The sequence below is a fragment of the Eubalaena glacialis genome, chromosome 19 (genome assembly GCF_028564815.1).
Source record: "Eubalaena glacialis isolate mEubGla1 chromosome 19, mEubGla1.1.hap2.+ XY, whole genome shotgun sequence".
Classification (NCBI taxonomy): domain Eukaryota; kingdom Metazoa; phylum Chordata; class Mammalia; order Artiodactyla; family Balaenidae; genus Eubalaena; species Eubalaena glacialis.
Window position 1 is genome coordinate 57344519 of NC_083734.1, and position 23585 is coordinate 57368103.

General features: G+C 60.1%; 1 protein-coding gene across 1 annotated transcript; it reads right to left on the bottom strand.

Moving 5' to 3' along the window:
* Positions 1-645: 645 nt before the first annotated feature.
* On the bottom strand, positions 646-22941 carry KIF19 (kinesin family member 19). Its single transcript, XM_061175186.1, has 20 exons — positions 22903-22941; positions 21103-21183; positions 13279-13389; positions 12577-12664; positions 12120-12256; positions 10913-11038; positions 10366-10560; positions 8846-8992; positions 7328-7450; positions 5918-6083; positions 5067-5241; positions 4759-4957; positions 3881-4151; positions 3662-3783; positions 3047-3180; positions 2687-2792; positions 2426-2522; positions 1389-1786; positions 1008-1167; positions 646-776 (listed from the first exon to the last, which is right to left on the bottom strand). Exons 1-20 carry the CDS (start codon positions 22939-22941, stop codon positions 646-648), a joined length of 3006 nt encoding a protein of 1001 aa, XP_061031169.1.
* Between the last annotated feature and the right edge of the window lie 644 nt (positions 22942-23585).

Sequence of the window (23585 nt, forward strand, 5' to 3'; positions counted from 1 at the left end):
ACTGCTTTCCCCCAGGTGTTTGTAGGTTGGTGCTGTACAACCTGCCAGAGGGCACTGGGGTGGGGGTGGGGGGGCGTGGTGGTGGTGGGGAGTTGGGTTGAATCTTAATCAGTCATGGCCACCCCACATTTCAGACAAGGTCTAGTTTCCAACACAACCATCAAAACTCAAATGGGATTTTATTGTTAAAAAGGGGGCTTGGCGGGGGCGGAAGCCACTGCTAAGTAACAAAACCAGATTCCCTCCCCGACCCCAACCACAGTATGTGAATGCTCCTGCCCCAGATGTGGGCCCAGGAGCCCTGTCCCATTAACAGTTCCCTCCCCCCCATTTCTGAGGCCAAGTCGGGCCACAGGTCTCAGAACAGGGTTTTGGCAGCAGGGTTTTCTGTCCAGGGCTGGGAGGCCAGGGAGCCCTGCCATCCCGGCCATGCCTCCTGGGCTCACCTCCCTTTCCCAGTGGCACCGAAAGCACGGAAGTGCTGGGCAGGCACCCTCACAGTTCCTGGGTCTCAGGAGCCCCAGCCTTCTGAGATGCTGAGCTCCTGCTCCCAGGTCACCCCCATCTGCCCAGCCTCCATCTCCCATTTCCTGCTACACCCCATTCAGTCTTGCGGGCAGCAGGGCCGGTTCCAGGCAGGGCCCCTCAGTTATGTCGGAAGCGTCCATCTTTGCCATGGGTGCTTGTGCCATGGGGTGGGCGGGGCTCCCGGGTAGCCCGTTGGGAAACACCAGCTGGGTTGGAGGGGACAGTGAGGGGTGAGGAGTCCCCAGGGCCTGCAACAGGGGAAGGGCCACGAGCAGTGCTTTAGGAATGCCTCTCCATCCCCTCTGATCACCCAGTGGCTTTGAACTCCCTAGGGGCACAACGCCAAGGTACCAGTCCCACAGATATTCTTCAAGAACCCTGTTTCCAGCAGGCGGCAGCCATAGGGCAGGGAGTCAACATGCTTCCTCCCTGGGCTGCCCAAGCGCTCCCCTCCCATTCCCTCCTTTGCTGGTACTGACCTGTGTTCTGGCTTGGAGGGAGTTTGACCTTGGCCACAGGCAGGGTGACCTTTCCCACATGCCGGGTACCGGGGGCTGGGTGCCCGCACACTCTCACCCTGTGGTCCGAGATGCTCTGCACGGGACGGGGCCCCAGGAGGTGTGTCTTGGGGCGGGAGAGCTGTGTTGGTTGGAGAGCAGTGAGGTGAGGTGAGGTGGGAGCTGCGTGGGGATCTGATACAGGGGTCTGCCCCAGCTGCTATGCCAGCTTGGGGGATACGGCATGGAGGGTGGTGCACAGCTAGGGGTAAGGTACCCTGGGGCCGCTGGAGCAATCCAGCCCTCAGAGCCCCACCAGCAAGGCGGGGGCCCAGACCCCCCAGTCCTTGCCCCTGGACTCACCCCTTGCCCTGTGACCTCAAAGGACTGGGACCTCCGCTTCCTCCTTTTTGCCTCCAGCAACTCCTCCCGTTTCTTGCCCTGGCTTTTCTTCTGGCCACGCAGCCAGGGCCCAGGGCCATCGCCACGATGCTCGACTGCCCGGGATGGGGCCTCACCCGTGCTGCTGGACAGGTTGTCCTCACTGGCAGCGTGCTGCAGCATGGGGCTGGGTGGCCGCTTGCAGGCCAGCAGGCCGGGTGGCCGCACATCATCAGCCTCGCTCAGCGAGTGCAGGGACAGGCTGCTGCGCTCCATGCTGGGTGCCAGCAGGTGGCGCCCCTCGGCGCCCAGGGCCCGAGAGCGCCGCCGGGCAGCCTTCACCGAGATGCACTTGGTGCCCGTCAGGATCTCCTTCCTCTCTGCGGCGGGACAAAGGAGCACCCAACCCGGGATCAAGGCCACATATTCCTCCCCCTCCTGCACCTCCAACACCCCTTCTCTGCCAAAGCATCCCCCCTTGCTTGCTGTTCAAGAAACTTTGGGCAAGTTTCTGAGCCTTACTTTCATCTGTAAACTGGGGGTGGTAAAACTAACCCCATTGGGTTGTGAGGATTTTTTTTTTTTTTGGCCGAGCCTTAGTTCCCCGACCAGGGATCGAACCCATGCCCCCTGCAGTGGAAGCACAGAGTCTTAACCACTAGACCGCCAGGGAGGTCCCAGGTTATGAGGAGTAACTGAGATAATGGGCATAGCCTATGGCCAGGGGGTAGGGATTCGGTCTATATTTGCTATTACAATTATTTCTGAGTGGGAAAGTGGGGCATGATCCTAAGTGCCATGTGTTCCCCATTCTGGTTTCTGATTGTGCCCCCAGCTTTGTGTGGACAGAGCAGGTCGTTAATCCTCTCTGGGACTGGTGCCTCTCTTTCTAGAATGGTCAGCACCCGACGCATGGGTGTATTTAGCAGTGCAGAGGGAAGGAAGGGGCTCTGGGCTGGGTGATCTGAGCAGTTTAGACGATGCCAGGCTCAGGCTGACAGGGTGAGCAGGGGGCACACCTTTGCAGGACAAAGGGATCTCTGACAGGTTCTCACTGCTGTCAGGGGAGGAGTTGATCCGGCCGCTCAGGCTGCCCAGGCTGTCCTGAGTGGGGGCCTGTGAGACGAATTGGTTGGGAAGAGAAGCCACTGGACACAGCAGGGACCCTATGTCCCCAGGGGGCTGTTTTGGAAAGGCTCCATCCCAACCACTGGGTGTCCACCCTGGTACTCCCACCTGCAGCAGAGGAGCCCATCGGGCCAGCGGTGCCCAGTGCTCACCTCCTGCGTCACCAGGCTGCCAATCGGGATGGGGGGTGGGGTGGGCACAGAGGAGCTCTTCACCTGCCAGGCCCCAGAACTGGCCTTGAGCACGTGGTTGGCTTCACTGAGGTTGGCGGAGGAGGATGGGCATCTGTTCACCAGGCTGGTCCCACTGCGGTGCCACCCCCACCCTAGGGGGGAGCTGTTATGTAAAGGGCGAGAGGACCCAAAGGTCCTGGCTCCAGACCTGTGCCACCTCCCCCCTGTCGTTCCCGCTCCATCCTCCCCAGGAAGCCCTAATCTGGGCTGGCATCTCTGGGACACAGCCTGTGGTGGCTCAGGCAGGAAGGACTGGCAGGAAGTGGTCCCTGGTCTCACCTCTCTGTGCTGATCGGAGGCAGGAAGCTGCTCTGCAGGAGCTGGGCTTCGGAGCTCAGCGTCTTCGCGCTCTCTGGGTCAGACTCCGGGGTCAGCACGGTTCCTGCTCTGCGAATTTTGGGCAAGGAGCTGTCCTGGGGAGGGGGAGGGGAGGGGAGAAGGGGCAGTCAGAAGGCTTGGTCCTGGGCCAGGTAACAGCACAGGGTGACAAAGGCACACAGGGTGTCTGGGGCTGCAATATGGGCTGGGAGCCCCAGAGGGCAGTGGGCTTGTTCTGGGTCCCGAGGGACAAGCTGTGGTATGCTAGGCATCCCCCGTGGCACTGCCTGGTGGCCTGGTCTCCTGGGAGGGCGTCTGGGGCCGTTTGTCATATCTCAGATAGCCAAACCTGACCCTCAGACCCTGGGCGGGGACAAGTGCCAGAGAAGAATACGCCGAGAAAGGAAGCTTATACTCAGGCTTGGCAAACCTTTGGGTGGGATAAGAAGGAAGGAGTCAACTGCCTGGGGAGCAGCCAGCCTGGTCCCACCGCCATGCCGACGACCTGCACGCCCTGCCCTGGGCATCGGCCCCTCCCTTAGCACATGTGCGCATGCTCAGGCCCGAGGCGCCCACCTGCAGGGCCCTAGAGGCCACGCGGTCCATGATGGTGGCCCGCTCCAGGCTGCCCTCCTCCTGCTCGCGCAGGTACACTTCGTACAGCTCCTCCAGGTGCTGCGGGACGGCCAAGTTGTAGTCTGCCGGGGGAGGGGCAGGGCTCAGCGCGTGCCCTCGGGCCCTCCGCGGGTCGATGGGGCCCGTGGGTGGCTCGGACGCGCGGGCCGCGGGCCCTACCGTCGATGATCTGCCGCTGGCCCTGGATGATCTCGTCGCAGAGGCTGCGGTGCTGCTCCAGGCGGCGCAGGGCCTCGCGGCGGTGGCGGAGCGCGCCGTCGCGGAGCAGCGCGTGCGACTGCATCTCGGTGTTCTCCACCTCGAGCTCGTGCACGCGGCACAGCAGGCTGAGCACCTCGCGCTGCTCCTCGGAGCCGATGCGCCGCGGCAGCGTCTCCTCTAGGCGCCGGCCGCGCGCGCGCAGCTCTCCGCAGCGCTGCTCTAGCGTCAGCTGGGGACCAGGCGGGGTCAGCGCCAGGCGGGCTCTCGCCCGCCGCTGAGCCTGTCCCCGCCCCTCCAGCCCCCGGACTCTGGGCTCCCGGCCGAAGCCCCATTCCGAGGCCCACCCTCGAAGCTGCATCTCGGGCCTTGCAACCAGGGGCTGCTCCTGAGTGGCCCCTCTGCGCCTACCTTCTTGCCGTCCTGACCACAACCCATCCCGGGAACCAGCTCCGTGGATCTGCTGAGCCCCAGCCCAGCTGATGCCCTCAGGGCTCATGGTACCCTGAAACCCCCTGGCGAGGATATGCTCCAGAACAGAGGGCAGAGATCTGGAAAATCCTAATTATGATATTGGCTACCATTTTTTGAGTCCTTGGCATGTGAAAGGCATTTGTTTAATCTTCCCAACGACCCTACTAGGGCTGACTACTCCCATTTTACAGATGGGTAAGAGAGGCACAAAGAGGTGAAGGAGTTTAGTAAGGTCACAGGGGATTTGTGGCCTGAGCTCCCAGCTCTCACTCCTCCCACAAGCCTCCCCCAGCCCCTTCCTGCTGGGGCCTCTCAAACCCACTCCCCCAGACCCCCAGACCCCCAGACCCCCAGACCCCAGACACCTTCTGCTCTCGCAGCTTCTTCTGCTCTCCCATCAGGGCAGCGATGCTCTCCCGGGCGGAGGCCACCTCGGGGGGCTCCAGGATGTCTGGCTGGTCATCACCTGTGTCCGAGTCCTTCTCACTGTCGTCCTTGGTGTAGGACTCCTTGCGCCGCTCCTCCCTCCACTTGAGTGCCCTGCGCGACTTCTCGTGCTCCCAGCTGCCGCAGCCCCACCCCCGAGGGAGACCCGGGATTCAGGCCACGGTGGGAGGCACAGCATGCATCTCCAGCTCCCAGCCCCTGTCCCAGGCCGGGGGGGGGTGCTTACCCTGCAATGGTGAGCAGGTGGCGGGAGGTGTCGATCTGCACCTCCATGGCGTGGTTCTCCAGCTCCAGCAGGTGTCTCCGCACGTCCATCTGCGCCTGGAAGGCGCTGATAAGCTGCTCCCGCAGCTGTCCCATCTCAGCCTGCTCACCCTTCTCGCTGTGCAGTTGGACCTTGGCTGGCCGTTGAACGGCAGGTGGGGGAGGTCAGTGGAGGAGGAAGGGTCAGGCCAGGAAAGTCTGGGCTACCCGGGGCCCTCCCCTCTCTTTCTTCCCAAATGACTTCCTGTGCAAGCACCTCCTCCAGAAAGACCTCCTAGATTACCACACCCCTCCCACATCCCACTTCCGCACTGAGTCTTCAGGCTATGACCCAAAGGTGATTCCCAGCTTCTCTGTATGAACTGGGCTTCCGCCGCCAGCCTTTAGAGCACCGTTCCGTCAACTAATAAAAGGTGCCCTTTAGACACTTTACTGCCATCTGTTGGAAAATCATCATAGCAAATACAGAAAATGTATGAGCACCGTATCCCTTCTGGTGATGCCAGGCACGGTCTCGGAGCCCTGCACTGCGGCCCCGAGAGTGACGCCCCACACAGCTAACTGCCCACGTGCCACTCACTCGTGTGATACCACCTAATCCTCAGGTCGAGTCTCTGAAGCAGAGATCATGATTCCATTTGACAATTGAAGGACTGAAGGCTCAGAGTGGTTGATGACTAGCCCAAGGCTACTCAGCCAGAAAGAATCTGCGTCTAGCTTTGAACCCAGCCCTGCCTGACCCCTGAGCAATTTGAGACGGCCTGGACGGGCTTCGGGAGACGGGCTCCCACTAACACAGACCCCCACACACACCTTGGATGTGACAGATGTCGCCCCGCTCCAGCCGGCCGTGGGCCTGGCCCCGCCCACCCTGCTCGTCGATCTTGCACTTGAGCCTCTGGATCTCGCCCCGCAGGTCGGCAATGATGCTGGTGTACTGCGCAATGTGGTAGGAGACGTTGAGCAGGTTCTGCTTCACCTGTGGGGATGCGAGGGGAGCAGGTACAGTCACCTGGACGCCGGGGCCTGCCTGCGGGTTCCTCTTTTCTCTTTCTTACCCCTAATCTTTGACAGTAATGGCCTCCTGGCCTCTGACCCTACAACCTCGCAACAGTACGTGCCTCCGCCAGAGGCATACTCCTAAAATGCTGCCTTCCCTGCTCAACCTTCAGTGGCTCCCTACTGCTTGGGGGAATGCCCTGATTCCCCCACCACTCTCTAGATTTTCTTGTGACTCACTGCTCCATCAGGAACTTTCTGCTCCAGCCGAGGAACCATCCTACTTGCCCCGCTCCCACCACCGACACCATCTCCTTCCTGCCTTTGGAACCTCTACCCTAACTGCTCCCTCTCTTCCTCAATTTCCTCCCCATCCTTGTTTCCCTCTCACAGTCTCCAAAGAGCTACATGGGATCCCACCAGCACCCGCATCCCCGATCGCTGGCATCATTTCCTGCTGTTAATAATATTCTGAACTATCAATTCAGAGTATTATTATTACCTGTCTCCTCCCATCATTAAGTTCCTTGAGGGTTGGGATAAAACATAAAGTGCCTGGAACAATGGCTGGCGAATTGTAGTGTTGGGAGAACGTTCATGAAATTCTGTCTTAGAATTCCCACCCCTCGACCCACACGGGTGGAAACAAACGTCCTAACAGATAGCGAGGATTCTCACACGTTCACCAGAGAGGGTGAGAACGTGGGCTTGGAAAACAGGCAGACACTGCTCTAGTCTCAGCGTCACCACTGCCCTGGGACTGGGAGGTCACTTAACTCCCTTCAGCCTCATTTTCCTCAGCTGTGAAATGGGGACAGAAATAATGCCTGCCTCATTGGAGGATCAGATGAGTTGATTTGATAAAGGGCCCAACATAAGTGTGTAGTAACGGTCACCTCTATTATGACTATTCTGATTAGGGGCTTTGGAAAGGTAAACATCTGAATGAGTATCTGAAGATGAAAACGGGAAGATGGAAGGGGATGACGGGGCTGGGGGAGCACAGACCTTGAACAAGAAGAAGGGGACTCTCAGGGGCTGTGGGCTTCCCGGCAGGCAACAGGGGAGGGCACAGGGGTGACATTGGACTGAGGAATGGGGCCGGCGCAATGGTGGCTGGTTCCAGAGAATGTGGGGTGGGGTGGCAGGGCCTGGAATCAGTCCAGGGGCTCGAATCTTGGCCCAGGAAGGCGGGCCCTGGGGGACAGACCAGGGGTCCCTCACCCTGGTCTTGATGTTCTTGGCCCGGCCAGCGTAGGTCAGGGTGTTCCGGGATTCCTCAAAGGCACTGCTCGCTGGGCTGATGTGGGCGATCATCACCGTGCGGCTGTTTCCCCCCAGGGAATCCTGGATGGGGACGAGGGCGGGCTGCGGTCAGCAGGGCCCTGCCTTCCTGCACGCTGCTCCTGCCAGGCTGTTCGTGATGCCCTCGTGGTGTGTGTGTGTGTGTGTGTGTATGTGTTTCCCTCTCTCTATCTCTCTCACACTCACACACACACACACACACACACACACACACACACACACTCTCACAGGTGCTGGTGCCGAGCATCACAGGACTCTCCCCTCCTCCTCTGCCGTCCCCCCTTCTTCCCTCTTCCAGCTTCTTCGCCAAAGTTCATATTTGAAAATTTCGAGTATCCAGGTCAGGGTCTCCCGGCTTCCCTTCTCCTCCCCTCATACGTGAGAACGAGGAAAGGCAGCGGCCCTGGTTGACTGGGAACCAGAGGGGGAAGAGCCCTGTGGGGCCCTGAGCCCCTCCCCCATCCCCTCTGGCTTCCCAGGTCCCCCTTTATCCGACTGCTGGTGGCACTGTTGTCTTGGCTGGAGTGAGGGGGGTGATGGGGACCTCTGTATGAAGGTTGAATTTGGCCTGTGGCTACCACCTCCCTTGCCCTGGGCTTGCCATGCCCTCCTGGACAGAGAGAGAGTGCACAGCGGGGCTGCGGGCTTGGGGGGAGACAAAGCCCTTGGTTGCAGCAGTTACCAGCTGGGCGACTTCAAGCAAGCTCCATCACCTCTCTAATCCTCGGCTTCCTTGGGTTTCGAGGGTGGCAGTAATTAACTGTCCTACCTCCCAGGCTGTAAGTGCTGTGATGCTGGCAGGCCGATGGCCAGCGAGCATTAAGTCACCTGCAGCTCTGCTATCAGCCCAGACAGACCTCTGCTGGGACCCTACGTCTAGCACTTACTAGTGTGAGGCCTTGGGAAGGTTACTTAGCTTCTTAGTGCCTCGGTTTCCTCATCTGCAAATGGAAATAGTAATCCCCTAACTCAGACTCGCTGACAAGATGAAAGGAACTGGGAAGGGGGTGCTGAGGCACCGAACACAGAGCCCAGCCAGGAGCGGGGCCTCCCAACAGCAGCCTCTGGGAGCCATGATGCTGACTGACCACCTGAACCCCCAAATCCAGACGACCCCCAGTTCCCCTAGACCCACAGCCCTGGGGTGGGGGGTCAGATGCAGCCCTTTTCCCTCCCTGCTGCCCAGTCTTTGGTGAGAGTCACCAGATAACATACAAGACACCCAGTGAAATCTGAATTTTGGATAAATAACAAGTGAGTTTTTGTTTTTTGTTTTTTTAGTATAAGTATGTCCCAAAGATGGCATGGGACATACTTATACCCAAACAGGTTTTGTTTATTTGAAATTCACATGCAGCTGGGCGTCCTGTATCTTTCTTTGTGACACTGGCAGCCCCACCCTGGGTGCCCAGGCACTGGGCCCACGGCAGTTGGTACCTTCAGGAGCCGGGTGAGCTTGCTGTCACGATAGTTGATGTACTTGTTGCTGTTCTTGTCGCTCAGCGCGTTGATGCAGTTGCCCAGGGCCAGCAGCGAGCGATTGATGTGGGCCCCCTCTTTCATGCGCTGCCCACGGTTCTGTGTCTGGGGGGCGAGCAGTGGGCGTGACTCCCTGCCCCGGGCCATCCTGAGTTGTAAACCCCTCCCTCTCCCCCGGGGCCCTGCAAGGGAGAGATGCTGGGGCCTGGTCCCACCCTCTGTCCGGGGGTCACGGAGGGCATTCGAGAAGGTCAGAGAACCGGAAGACCTCTGAACAAGAGTGGGGGACAAGAGGCTTCTGAGGAGGGCTGAGACCCTGGCACTTCGTCCCCCCCGGGGCTAGCCCCGCGGCACAGCTAAGGCAGCGCCGAGAATGCGATGGAGGTGGGTCGTGGCTTCCCAGGCAGCTCAGCTGAGAGCCGGCCCGGCCACGGGCATGGCAACAGGCGTGGCCACGGGCACACGGCTCTAGAGGGTGCGCCAGACTTCAGGGAGGGAAGAGGGAAGTTTGTGTGTGTGTGGAGGGGGGGAGTGAGTGTGTGTGAATTGCATGTGTATATGTGACAGCATGTATATGTGTATAAGAAAGTCTGTGAGTGAGGAAATGGGTTGAGGTGTATGTGAGTGGGTGTGAGAGCAGGACAGTGTCAAGTCCCAGGAGGCTCTGCCTACAGCCGCCCTCGGGAGACGTCTTTGCCCAGCCTGGTGAAGCTGGGAGCCACTTACTCCAGTGGACGCGGGGCACACCCTCTCCCCCCACAGGGGGCTGGCTGCTCCCCTGTACTCCTCCTCCAGGAAGCCCTCAGGCCTTTACTGGAAGAGAGGGGTGTGTTTCTCCAACCCCACCCCATTTAAACCAACCCCACACGTTCCAACACGAAGCCCTGTTACATCTCCCTGGCACTGTCCTGTCCCTTGCATTTGCTTCAGTGCTAACGGTGACATCACCCAGCCCCAGCACTCACGTGACCGTGAAACCTCCAAGTTTGCCTGCAGGAGGGGGCCCGGGCCCAGGCACAGGGCCAGGCGGACAGGGCTTAGTGATGGGGGACAAATGCTGAGAAATGGGTGATGGACCTTTTTCTCTCCCTGATGTGGTTGGCAAGGGCCCCTCCCAGGCTCTGCCCACGATGCCCCCAGTCGGGGACGTTGTTTCCCCCCTGCCCCAGCTCCTCATTGGGCCCATTCATTCTCTTGCCTGTTCCCCCTCCTCCTCCGGGGCAGCCACTGTCTCCTTCCCTGGAGAAATCCCCACACTCCCAGGCCCCTTCCCACAAACAGTGCTTCCCCACGGTCCCCCCCCCACCTCATCCTTCTTGCTCATCGGAGACATTCCTCAGTCCCTTCCCCTCGGGATCCCTCTCATCCCCGCCCTCCCTGGGACAGTCCCCACCCCCACCCCTTGGGGAGCTGGGAGGCCAGCATCCCTGCCCTGCCCCCCAAGCTTTCTCCCCAGCCCCACGGGGAGCTAACCTCACCTGGGAGGCCCGCTCAGAGCCAGCCAGGTCAATCATGAACAGGCGGCCCTGCCGCACCTCCTGCAGGATGCTCTTGACCCGGCTGCGCTGGCGCACGGCCACCTGGAGCACGGCGTGGGAGCGGGAGGACGTCTGGTTGGCGGCCGTGGGCTCCTGGGTCCTCTGCCGGTTCCCCTTCATCAGCAGCTGCATGATCTGGGTGGGTGGGACGGGGGAGGGAGGCCACTCCTGGGGACCCGTGGGGATGCTCCCACGTCCTGCATCTGAGAGGTTGGGAAGGGGCCCAGGCAGGGGTGGGTCGGCCCCCTGTGTGCTGCGGGGCCTGGGAGGTCAGGGTCTGTCTGTAAACTGGGAGGCTGGTTGCCTGGTCAGCCCCCAGGGTCTGCGTGGCCGGGGGCGTGTCATCCAGGATTCTCTGTGTCTGCCCCAGCCCCAGCCCAGCTGAGTGGGCAGCTGCTCCCTGGCTGCAGGGCCCAGCCCCCTCCTGCCCAGCCCCCCAGGAGGTTAGTGGCCCTCCCTACTGCCCAGCTGGCTACACACGACTCGCCTCTTTGGCATTGACGGTGGAGACCTCGGTGATCCCGGCCACCTGGATCACCCCTTTGGAGTCCTCCCTCAGCTCCAGGTACCCCAGGGCAGGGTTCAGCAGGTCCCGGATCATCTCATTGTAGATCTGATGGGCCAGGTTGGGAAGGGCAGGGGACAGATGTTAATGGGAGACCAAGGGCAGGAGGTTCAGGCAATGGCCAGGTTCTCTGTCCCTCCCCGAGAGCTCCAGGCTCCTCTCAGGGAAACCCTGGCTAAGGAGAAAGATCCCTTCCTTTCTATGGGGTGGGCATAGGGGGCTTCAGCATCCAGAGGGAAACATCGGGCTGCCAGAGCCAAGGGTACAGAAGGCATCAGAACCAAGTGGAACTCCCTCTGCAGGCTGGCCAGGCACGGGACAGGGGATGGGACCTGACCCATGGCCGAGCCCTGTTTGTTGCTAGGCAACCCATACTCTACCTTCACCTGCTCCCACCTCGCAGGCCCCCAAAGTGCATCTTGCTGGCTGAGTCAACACCACGCTGGCTGGAGCAGCTGCTGGCAGCAATGTCTCGCTGCCCTTCCTGAGCTGTCACCCAGGAGATTATCAGCTCCCGGAGGGAGCCGGAGAGGCCAGGAGCCAGATGGCGTCTAGCCCACTGGCTCTCCTGCCTCTTCTGGCCTCTGTGTGCCTCCCCTGGCCCCCCCCCAACCACTGACCCATAATTGCCTGGTGGTAGCACTCATACAGGTGGGCCTCAGAGGCTGTGGCAAGATAGCGAAGGCTGGCAGGTCCCAGCCTGTCCATGTACGTGCAGTTCCCACCTGTACCTATATACACCGAGTGCCTGCACGTAGCCTGGCAGGGCAGACAGGGTTGGCCTTCAGGAGTGTGCCCAGGAGGATGGCGTCTGGGAGGATGGCTGAGGTCTGTGCTCAGAGACAAGGCTACTTTGGAGTGTGGCACAATGGGCACGGCTCGGCTTTAAAGCCCTGGGGTCCTGAGTTTGAATCCCTGCTCCCTCACTTACTGTGTGACCTCGATCTAGTTGCCTAACCTCTCTGAGCCTCAGTTTTTATAAAGTGAGGCCAACCATATGCACATGGGAGAGCAGCAGTGATGAGCACCCCAGGAAACTGCCCCGTGACCTGGCCCCAGGGAGGTGGGCCAGCCCGGTCCTATGGACCTCTTGTCCTAGCCCACGCGACAGGGTGGAGGGAGCACCCACCTCCAGGTAGGACATGGACACCTCATATTCCATGTCGTTGCTGGTCTCCTCAATGGCACAGAAGAGGTCATTGAGGGTCCGAACGTAGATGCCGGGCTCATGGTCTGTGCCCAGCATGGTGTAGGTTTTCCCGCAGCCTGGGGCAGAGCAGTGGGGCGGGTGAGCAGGGCAGCGGCCGGGAGCGCAGGGGCTCCTGGCAAACCTGGGTCTGTCCTCAAGGCTGGACCCTCCCAGATGGCCAGGGAGGTGGGGGGAAGGGGAGAAGATGGCATCCTTGGCTGGGGATGGGGCTCTGGGTCCAAAGGGCCCTGGGGGAGGGTGGTTTTAATCAGCCACATCCTCGGATCCTGCTCCAGTTGGGGCCAGACTAGCTCGGCGGTGGAGGGCAAGGGGGCTTGATTCTCAGAGGGGACAACCAGGGCATACAGTCCTCTCCGTGGGCTGGGCTCCCCCTCACCTGTGGGCCCATAGGCAAAGACAGTGGCATTGTAGCCTGAGATGACGCCTTCAATGAGGCTCTTGGTGGTGGCCTGATACACCATCTCCTGCAGGAAAGAGGAGACCCATCAGGGGCCCGGGCACAGGCAGGGCAGAGCACACAGGCCCAAGGGCACATCCTGGCTCCCAACAGAAGCAGCTTCTGTCCCTGGAGCCCTCGGCCCCAGAGAAGTGGGGGTGGGAAGTGGGGGGTGGATGTCTCTGCTTTCACCCCATGGGGGGATGCCAGCCTGAAAGAGAGCTCAGGACACCTGAGACGCCTCCCCCCACAGCTGGCTCCCAGCCCCCAGCCCCGAGGACGCATTACACCTGCCACTGGGAGCATCCCGCAGATGGGCAAGACGGGGGTCCCTGGGAGGGTGTCAGCTTCCCGAAGCTCCCCGCCCAGCACCAGATGGGCTTCAAGCACTCTCCTCCAGCTCCCATAGGGGCCACCTGTGGGGTGTGTAGGGTGGCATCTGCGCATGCTGACCGGGGTGTGTCCACGCAGGAGGCTCTGAATGCACCACGCAGGCACACGCACACTTGCATGTGTGGGGAGAGAGCAAGTGATAGAAGGAAGGCTGAGGGTCGGTGGCAGGGTCCTCCAAGGACTCCCTCCCGAGGGGGTCAAAGGGCAGAGAGAGGATCTTGCGTGTCCCTGGGCCCAGGCCCCCCTCACCTGGGTGGCAGTGAAGTCAAAGGCCACGTCAAATAGGTAGGACTTCTCCCGGGAGCGATGCGCCCGCAGGATGTCGTCGGGGTCTTCCATTGGGTCCATAAGAACCACCATCTGCAAAGGTACCCGAGGGGAGGCTGGTGGTCACCCGGGAGCCCCAGGCCCATACCAATGTCAACACTGACCACTGACCTCATCCCTCCTCACTCAAGACATGGGAAGGAGTGGGGATGATGCTCTGTGTCCAGGAACGCCGGGGCCAAGGAGGTAAACTGAGTCCTGACAAAGGACAAGGCACTGAGGGGGATGGGCTGTCCAAGAGCCACCCAAGGTCGCAGAGACAGTGATGGATCTCCTTTCCTGGGTCAGCAGGGGAGCCAGGGCCAGTGACAGCCCAAAGAGGACTTGAGAGCAGACAAGGCATGAGGGGCAGCCGCTTGGAGGGGCAGGGGGAGCTGATTGACAGAGGAGGCTGACTTGGGAGCCCGGTCCAGCTCCGTGGACCTGGGAGATCCACATGGGTCCCTGTGGGTGCACCCCCGTCCAGCACCAGGATTCAGGAGGCCCAGTGCCGGGAGGACCACAGCCTTGGAGCTCCCACCAGACTCCTCCCAGTAGCTACACACCTGTGCTCACTGCATCTAAACTGGCCTAAGACCCCTGGGGTCCCAGCAGGGCCCCCTTCTGGGATTCTCAATGGAGGAGGGAAGAAGGAGGAGGTAAGACAGCTCCCTAGGAGGTCCAACCCGGGACCCTCACCCAGAGGTCTTATCCAATCAGATGGGATTCCAGGTAAGCCAGTTAGAGGGGATGCTCCAGACAGGTGGGGCTGGGGCTTTGTGCAGGGAAAGAATGAGGCCACTGACTGAGGCCCCCTCACAGCCTGCCAGAGGCTGGGTGGCCATGGTGAGCTGAGTGCAGGGTGTCGGGGCCTGCGGCTGTACCTGGGGTGCCCACCTGTCCCCAGCCACCACCTCAGGGCTTCAGCCCCAGTGCCCTGTAAGCTTGTCCCAGGATCCAGTTCCTCGCTTGGGCCCTAACGCCAGCAGCAGGAGCCCTGATCAAGTTTCAGACCCAAATGAAGATACACCCGGCCACAAGTCCCCAGGTGTGGGTCCCAGTGGAACGTGATGGAACTTGACCAGATGTACAGCTCTCACCCTCGGTGCCAGAACTCCTGTGCATACCGGCAGCGCCAGCGGCCTGAGGGGCACCCTCTAGGGACCTTTGATGCAGGAGAGGGTGAGCTGCGTGCACTGATGCCCGTCACCCACTGATCACCTTCAAATGACCTCTGGGCACTGCCAAGTTCATGGCACCATCGGCATTTGGTTCTTTTGACATCCAGGCTCCTGAATCAGGACATTGTCAGCACGGCTGCTACGATCCCCTCTTAAAGAGGGCTTTGTCTGGGCCTCCATCTGTCTGGGCCCCAGCCCGCGCCCCACCCTTCAGAGCATCACCCCCATCCTGGTCCACTCTGGCATACAATGGAGCCCTTGTGCCCCTCAGCCAGGTGAATGGAGCTGAGCCGCGGAGGGCTGGGGTGGGGTGGGGCGCTGTGGGCCCACGGGGAGCAGCACAGGGAGTTCAGGCCGGGTGACCACGACTGCTGGGCACCTTCTCTATACCAGGCATTAAGCGGGGCCCCCGAGGGGAGAGAGAAAATGAAATGTGGTTTCCTGCCTCTGACATCACAGTGGAGTGGGGAACAGATCATTGTAATAACAAGCGCCGGGCTCCAGGAGGCAATCAGAGCATAGAGGAGGGGCATGTGATCCGTGATCCAGGTTTTCCCCTGCAGGAGGGCTTCCTGGAAGAGGTGGCGCCAGCACTGAGTCTCCGGGGAAGGAGATGTGCAAATTGGGTTCAGGCTCCATACTGCTGTGTGACCTCGGGAAAACTGCACCACCTCTCTGGGCCTCAAGTGCTTCCCAGTTGGAAGTCTGGGAGGACCAACAAGGCCGTAGCCTTGAGAGAAGAAATCGTGCCAGCACTCCTCGCCTACTAGGAAGCCCCAGCAGAGAACGGGCATCTGGGAAGGCCCCAGCCTAGGAGACATCATTTCCAGTCCTGGGAGCTGAGCCCATAGCTCCTTTATTCTCAGGGTGTAAACAGGACACAGCAAAACAAAAGCCTGATTCCAGATGGCTATCACCCCTGTAAGGCTGTTTCTAGATTTTTGTTTGCTTTTTCTTTAAGAAGGAAAATTCATGGCTGGTCATAGTTCTAGTTGTAAGAGTACCATCCTGTGAGTACTCAGGAAAGGAGATTTTGATCTCAGGAAGGGTGTCCTTGGGCCCTGACAGCCTTCAGGCTAGATGGAAAAGACCAGAACGCTGAGCTCATAAAGCCACCAAGGCCCAGCTGACTGCTCAGGACAGAATCACACCTGGCTGATGTCCTGGCCAGGTCCCCACCTGCCTACAGGACTCTGAGGACCCTGAGGCCTCGGGTGAGAGGAGGTGTGACCAAGATCGTCTAGGGCTGCATCTCTCATGGGTCTACAGATGCCTTCATCAGTGTCACCCTGGGAGCTCGTAAAATACAGATTCCCAGGCACTACCCAGATTCACTGAATGAAAATCTCTGGGGAACTGGGCCCACAGATCTGCCTTTTTAACCTGCACTCTTGCCTTGTACCCATTCAGGCACTCAGTATAAGAATCCTTGCATCCTGGCAGCATTATTCATAATAGCCAAAAGGTAGGAAACAACCCAAATGCCCATCAACTGATGAATGGGTCAACTAAATGCAGAGTAACCATAGCATGGAATAGTATCCAGCCACGAAAAGGAATAAAGTTCGAACCCAGGCTACAAGGTGGATGCAGCCTTTTTTTTTTTTTACTTTTTGGCTGCACCCCGTGGCTTGTGGGATCTTAGTGCCCCAGCCAGGGATCAAAGCCCCACCCCCTGCACTGGAAGCGTGGAGTCCTAACCACTGGACCGCCGGGGAAGGTCTTACGACGTGGATGAACCTCGAAAACATTATGCTCAGTGACACAAGCCAGACATGAAGGACCACAGATTGTATGATTCCATTTCCACAAACTGTCCAGAACAGGCGAATCTATAGAGACGGAAAGTGGTTTCCTGGGGCCGGGACGAGGCTGGGGAGATGGGCGGGGTGGTGGCTAAGGGTGGAGGGAAAGACTTCTCGAATCCTCCCCCAGTCACCCTCCTGTGGGGCCACAGAACCAAGAAGCATCCATGTGGTGGGTGTGCAGGGAGGGCTCCGCCCCCGGGCAGGTGAGTGGGGCTGAAAGCGCCAGGGCTGCTCCCACAACGCTCACGGTCTCTGACTCTCGGCATCTGTCACCTTATACTTTATTCATCTTTCACAATAGCCTGCACTTGCGTGGCACAGCTCTCCCTTACAGGGTTGCTCTAATCCTCTCAACAGCTCTTGGGCTGGGCCGAGCAAGTTCTTTTTTTCTTTTTTAATTAATTAATTAATTAATTAATTATTTTTGGCTGCGTTGGGTCCTCGTTGCTGCGCACGGGCTTTCTCTAGTTGTGGCGAGTGGGGGCTACTCTTCGTTGCGGTGCGCGGGCTTCTCATTGCGGTGGCTTCTCTTGTTGCGGAGCACGGGCTCTAGGTGCGCGGGCTTCAGTAGTTGTGGCACATGGGCTCAGTAGTTGCGGCTCGCGGGCTCTAGAGCGCAGGCTCAGTAGTTGTGGAGCACGGGCTTAGTTGCTCCGCGGCGTGTGGGATCTTCCCGGACCAGGGCTCGAACCTGTGTCCCCTGCATTGGCAGGTGGATTCTTAACCACTGTGTCACCAGGGAAGTCCAACAGCGGAGCAGGTTCTTAATATACTGTCTTCTGATGAGGAAATGGAGACCAGGGCCCGGAAGCCCCTTGGTGGCTCTTCCGACAGGACCCCAGGGGCACAGGGCGGGGGGGGTGACAGTTGGGCTTTGAACAGATAAAGGCTAATTGCGGGATTATGCATATGGTCAGGTGACTTAAATCCTGTCGACAAACATGGTCTGGAAGGCTGGGGGGAGGATCAGCAGGCCGTGGGCTCTGTGGGGTGAAGGGAGCTGCTTGTTCTGGAACTTCTGGGCCCCAGCGACCTCTCAGGCCGCCCCTACACCTTGTGGTCATCAGTGGCATCCCTGAGGGGTCTGGCGTCAGGGTCTATTCCCGCCCCAGATGCTAGGAGACCAAGCTCCTATCTGACTCTTCCATGAACACAAAGGTGTGGCCGTGACAGATTGGGGACCACCAGACAGGGAGCCCTGAAGCCAGAAGGGGGCGGGCAGGAGGTGGGCCAGGGTTTCACTTACCTCTGGGGCCTGAAACCATCCCGTGTGTCAGCCCTAGAGATAAACTAACATCTATTAAACCCTGACTGTCGCCAGCTGCTGGGTAAGCACTGGGCAGGCGTTAGCCCATGAAGACTTCGAAGACGGCGCCGTGACAATGATCCCGAATCAAATGGGGCGATGGGGGTGGGTAAGACCACAGGCACCCGGACCACCTCGTTACAAATCCAAACCCTAACTCCAGCTTCCCCAGAATCCGGCACACCGGCCTCTTGCCCCCAGAGGACACTCTGCCGAGTGAGCGTCCACCTGTGCAAAGCTAGGGGGCAGTGTCTCCCTCATCTGCAGGAGAATGACGCCCAGCTCTAAGCAAGGCGGTCCTAGGGCCCCTCACGGTGGCCCAAGCCAGTGGGTGGCTGAGGCCTCGGTCCACCCCTGCCCGCTCAGAACCCACCGGCTGGTGGGCTTTGGCAGCATCGCCTCCCTGCTGACCACCAGGGGCCGGGCTTCAGTAGTGACCTCTGGGCTGCTCTGCTCGGCGGCTCCCCACCCGCTAGCCCGAGACAGCACGAGCAGGGGTGAAGTAAGCCCTGCATCACAGAGGAGGCAGAGCCCAGAACCCCAGGCCAGCAGAGGCTGGGTTGGGGAGCCCTTCTGCGGGGCTGGGCCGTGAGGGAGGGCCACAACCAAGGGAGCAACGGAGGCAGCCGGGTAAAGGGCAGATCCGCTTCCCAAGCAGACGCCTCTTTAGCGGAGGCCGGGTGCTGTGTAGGATGCTTGGGCCCAGCTGCACCTTTGCTGGGAAAAGACTCGAAAGCCGTGTTGTCCTGGGAATGCTCCCAAACTCACCCTGCCAGCCCACTGGCTAGCTGGCCCATCAGTGAGGCTGGCCAAGCCTGCAGCCCCCAGCCTCCCTCGGGGCCAGTGATGCAAGCCCGGGAGGCCTGGGCCACAGAGAAGCCATGGGGGTCACCGGAGAAGGATGGAGGTCAGGGGGCAGGGCCTAGCCAGAGGGCGAGGCTATCCATTTTACTTTTTGGACTTCACCTTACTGGTCAGAGGGACGGAGCACTTGAGCGGCGGCTGGTTTTTCGGAGGTTCCCAGCCTGCCATTTGCTGTGGTTTCTCCCAAACTGCAGCCCAGGCAAACGTATCTTTGGGGTTTTTTTTTTTGTTTTCTTTGGCCACACCATGCAGAATCCCACGCGGGATCTTAGTTCCCCGACCAGGGATCGAACCTGGGCCCCCTGCCGTGGAAGTGCAGAGTCTTAACCACTGGACCAAGGAAGTCCCAGGCAAGTGCATCTTTGAATCCAGCAGGGAGAGAAGATGCTGGGGGCCAGAAGCTTAGCATTCTCCCTGCAGGGCCTGGAGTCTGTGTTGAGAGCCCTGAGCCCACGCTGCTCAGACCACCCTCTCCATGTCTAAGCTGACAAAGGAGCAGCCCCGTTGGGACTGCCCAGCCCTTGGGACCTTCTTGGAGGCGCAGCTCGGCCTCCCTCTCCACTGGCAGGGACAGAAAGGAGCCCAGTGTTTGCTGTGCGTGGGCACACAATGGGCTGTGCCCTGGGCCAGAGCGTTTCCATCAGCATCAGTTAATATCTATCAGCCCCCACTCTGGCTGGGAGCCAGGAGCAGCCCAGAGAGAGATCATCATTGTCCCACCTCTGAGGACCTGATATCCTTGGGGACAAGTTGGAAAAACAGGGAGTGGCCTTGCCTGGAAGGAGGTTTCTCCTCTCGAGTTCTCTGGCTGTTCATGGCTGGCCCCTCTCATCAGCCAATCCAGCAGCCCTGGGCACTCTCAGTCACTTACAGATGATAACTCACAGCTATTAAATGCCTACTGGGTACCAGGCCCTGGGGAAGCACCGTGCACACATTTGCGGCTGAAGATCCTCCAGAGGAGGCATAATGATTACCGTCCCCACTTACAGAGGGGGCAACTGGGGCTTCTGGAAGCAACGTGGCCCAGGCCACACAGCGGGTAGATGATGGAACCTACGCTACGCGGCTGTTGTGTGCATTCATTCTGCTCCCACCGGGCCTTTAGATGGGCTCTTCCCAGCCCTCCCCTGCCTTCCTTCAGGTCTTTGAGGAAGGCTACCCTTTTCCAAGAGGGCACAGAGGAAGAGAAATCAGGAGGCTGGTGCCACCCAGCTCTGCTGTGGCCACAGCTCACTGGGGCTGAAGGAGGAGGCTGGGAGGGGTGAGCACTTGCCCGCAGGGACCCCGAGGCAGGCAGGCATTGCAGGCTTTGTCCACCTACGGTCTTCTTACCATGGCCCTTGGGCTTCGTGAGTCCAGCCTGCCAGGCTCAAGGCCAGCAGGTGCCCACTTTACGCCTCTCTCTGCAATGCACTGGGCCACCCCGACTCCTCTGACCCCCTAGCACATCCTGCCACCTTGATGAGCCTGGGCACTCAGGAGAAGCTAGCAGCAGCCACACAGCAGAGGCAAGGGGTTGCTCTCGGGGTCCCCAGAGGCCATATCACCATGATGCTTCTACCCAGGCACCAAGCCTGCCCCCACCACTGTGCCCATCCCCACCCCAAACCTGAGTCCTCAACTGCCTACCCCAAAAACCATCCTGGCCGTGGTCTACAGAGTGTGCGGCCTGGCTCCTGCCCACGCCACCAAGCTTATCTCACTCCTCTCGCCCCTTCTCTCCCTGGCTTGAACCACGCTGGCCTTTTCTCAGTTACCCAAGTGTATCACAATCCCTCTCACCACAGGGCCTTTGCACGTGCACGTCCCTCTGGTTGAAATTTCTCCCTTCAGCACACTCCTAATGACCTCTTCTTCATCCTTCCTGTTTCAGCTCAAGCACCTTTTCTCAAGGAAGCCCTCCCTGACCTCTGGGACTAAGTCAAGTTCCCTCTTATTCTCATATCTCCACGCATTTCTTTGCAGCCCTTGTTGGCTACAAACTCATATGTTCATGATTCAATTCTTTCATTTAAGTCTCGTCTCCCTGCACTGGCAACGGAGGGAGGACAGGGTCTCTTCTGTTCACCGTGGTTTCCCGGCTCCTGGCATTGTCCCCAGCGTGTTGTGGGTACTTGATAAATATTTCTTGTCTCCTGTGTAAACGGAGGTGGGGCTTGCCCTGCCCACCTCATCATGTTGACAGGAGAACCAAGAGAGCAAATAGACATCCAAAGACTTTGCAAAACATGAACAGTCTGGAGGTGAGCATTAGCTCTAGACCCTATGAACGCGTGCTCTACGGGTAGCAGACCCATTAAGGTGGGGAAGTCAAGTCATGGGTACACGGAAGGTGTGTGAATTTTTTCAGGGCTGGATGGAGGGGCTCAAGCTCCCCCTTCCCCCCAGACCAGGGAAGCTTTTAGCGCTCCTTGGATCAATCTAGGGAGGCTTCCTGGAAGAAGGACTGTGGTTTCCTTGATGATGTAGTCAATAGTACAGCCAAGAGTTCAGAGGGTAGAGGAAGGGCCCTTCCTGCCCCCACCAGGTGAGTAGGTGCCTGCCCGCACCAGGTGTGAGCAGACCTCTGCCCTGCCCTACAGCTCCCAGCCACAGCCCCATGTACCTGCTCGTCTACTTTATGGGCGATGAGGGTGGCTCCTTCTTCCAGCTCTGCCACGCTGATGGGCCGGACCCGGAGCGCCACCTGGGAGGGAAGGCCAGACCCCTGGGATTAGATGGAGAGGGCTGTGCCAGGCCGCAGAGAGAAGGATGAGAGGACCCCAGGAATCCTCCCCTGGACCAGCCCCATGGGTTCCTCTCTGTTCAGCCATCCAAGCCTGGTTTATCTTAAGGAAAACTCAGTGGTTCAAGGCTACCATCTAGGTCGAGGGTACCAGGTCCACAGAGTGTGGGCTCTGTCTGAGTCTATGAACTTCCCAGGAGCCCGTGCCCCAGGGAGAGAGCTGTCTGCTCCTCCAGGCTGCATCAGTCACACCCCAGATTAAGCACCTGCAGCTCCCCTGGGCTTTGAACTTGGAGCCCTTGGCAGTGGCGCAGCCTGTCTGTGCGTCTGTGAATGATGTGGGCGGGAGGTGGGACGGGGGGCCCAGGGGACATCCCCTCCTCATGCGGACAACCTGTGACCGCATTCCCACCTGAGGACAGTGCCATCGGAGGCTCCCACCTCCCTCTATCCTCCCGCCAGAGAGAGATGGTGGGTCTTCATCCTGGGCCTGGGTCTCCCCCCAGACGGGGAGTTGCTTCTTCTACTGATCAAGGGGAAATAGTTGCCCTTGGGGAGCACCAAGGGGGGTGTGTGGGTATAACTAACGGGCCCTCATGCCAGGTAAGAACGCTTCACTCTCAGAGGCACTTCACTGCCTGTCAGGCCGCCCACACCGGCCTCCTCAGCCAAACTCCACGGGTGGCAGGGAAGACCCCTCCATCCCTGCCCCAGGGGCGCGTGCCACACAAGCCAAGGCGAGCCATTTTCAAAGAGACAATTCTAAACTGCCAGAGAGGATGTTCCAGAGCCCCGGGCTTGCTTGGGGGTCTGGGGCTGAGGTTCGTCTTAGGAGCAGTGAGCTCACGCTACAGAGGCGGGAGTCTCTGGGGGCTGCATTATCCTCCAGTTACATTACCACCCACCTGCTGGTGATGGCGGCCCTTTCCCAGATCTCAGAAGTTAGGGGATGGGGAGGGGGCTGGGAGAAAGTAGTGGCCTTGGGGTCACTGAGTCTTCCCCCCATCACTCAGTCTGGCCCCACTGATAATCAGAAACCTGTCTTTGTCTCCACCTGTCTCCCGTGCCCCCCACTCACACCTCTTCCTCTGCCCTAGTCCCCAGGGCTATGAGGGGCCATCTTGGTTGCTTCCAGCACTTCTCTGAAATGTTTAGAGTCCTTACTTGGGCAGCATCTGTGTTGCAACCCAATAACCAGCCACCTTCAACCCTGTACTACCAGCTCCTCTGGTACCTGGGGGCTCTTGTCTACCTACCTATGATCCCCAAACCCTTTAAACTCCTGACGCCACCGGGCGTTCCTGGTTCACCAGGAAACTCCCACCTTCCTTCCCCGGGCAGGTAGGTCAAGCCCTCCCTGCCCCTGGCTTTTCTGGATCAGAGAGCAGTCTTGTTCCAGAGCCCCATCTGCACAGGTGGCGGGGTGGGGGGGTCCCTGGTGGGAAGGTGTAAAGGGGGAGTGGGACTGAAGCCAGGCTAACTTTCCAGGCCTTAGCAGGGTGGCCACGATGCCTTCCTTCCTGACATGCACGACTCGGGGAAAGTTGCTCTGGACACTCCCAGCTGCTGACCCTGTGTCCTGTTAGCGGGGGCACACAGTACGGTCCGGAGGCCGCCCGAGAGTGTGGGATCGGGGGACCAGGGATGGGGTCGAGGAGGGGGAGGTTGACGGGGTCTCACCATGAGCTGCTGGTCCTTGGAGTCCCCGCTGTCCTTCATGCTTGCGGCGGGTGGAAGGGCTCAGGCCGCGACAGCGGTCATGGCCGAGCCGCAGCCCCACCGCCGCCGGCTCCCTCGCAGCCTCGCCTGCGCCGCTGCTGCCTGACAACCCGAAACCAACGACGCGCCCGCGGCCGAGGGCGCTGACAGGGAGGCGGGGCCGGGGGAGGGCCCCGACGGCGCCTCCCGCCTCCCGCGCCCCCGCCCCTCCGCGCTGCTGCCGAGGGGTGGCCGCCTCCGCCGGGGAGGCGCCCTAGCCTGCTCCGCTTTCCCGGCGAGTGTCCGCCTGTGCGACCCTCCGGCCTTCGGCGCGGCCCTGCGTCCGTCCGTTTGGTAGCTCTCGGCGCCCCCTCCCCGCGCCCCGGGGCTCGCGGCCCGGGCTCCTCTTCCACGGCCCTCCAGGGGGCGCCCGTCCGGCCGCGTGGCTCGAGAGACAGACACGCTGCCTCCCGCTCGGGCCGCGAGCATCCTCTGCCGGTCTGTCTGCCCGTCTGTCTGACTCAGCGTCTCCAGGGCGGCGGCTGGCAGCCTTGTGTTTCCATGGGCGCTGCGTGCATCGTGGCTGTGGGCTCGTGTCGCTGGCGTGGTGTCTCCACCGCGTGTCCAATGACAGAGCGGGCAAAGAGTTGGCCCTTTGCCCAGGC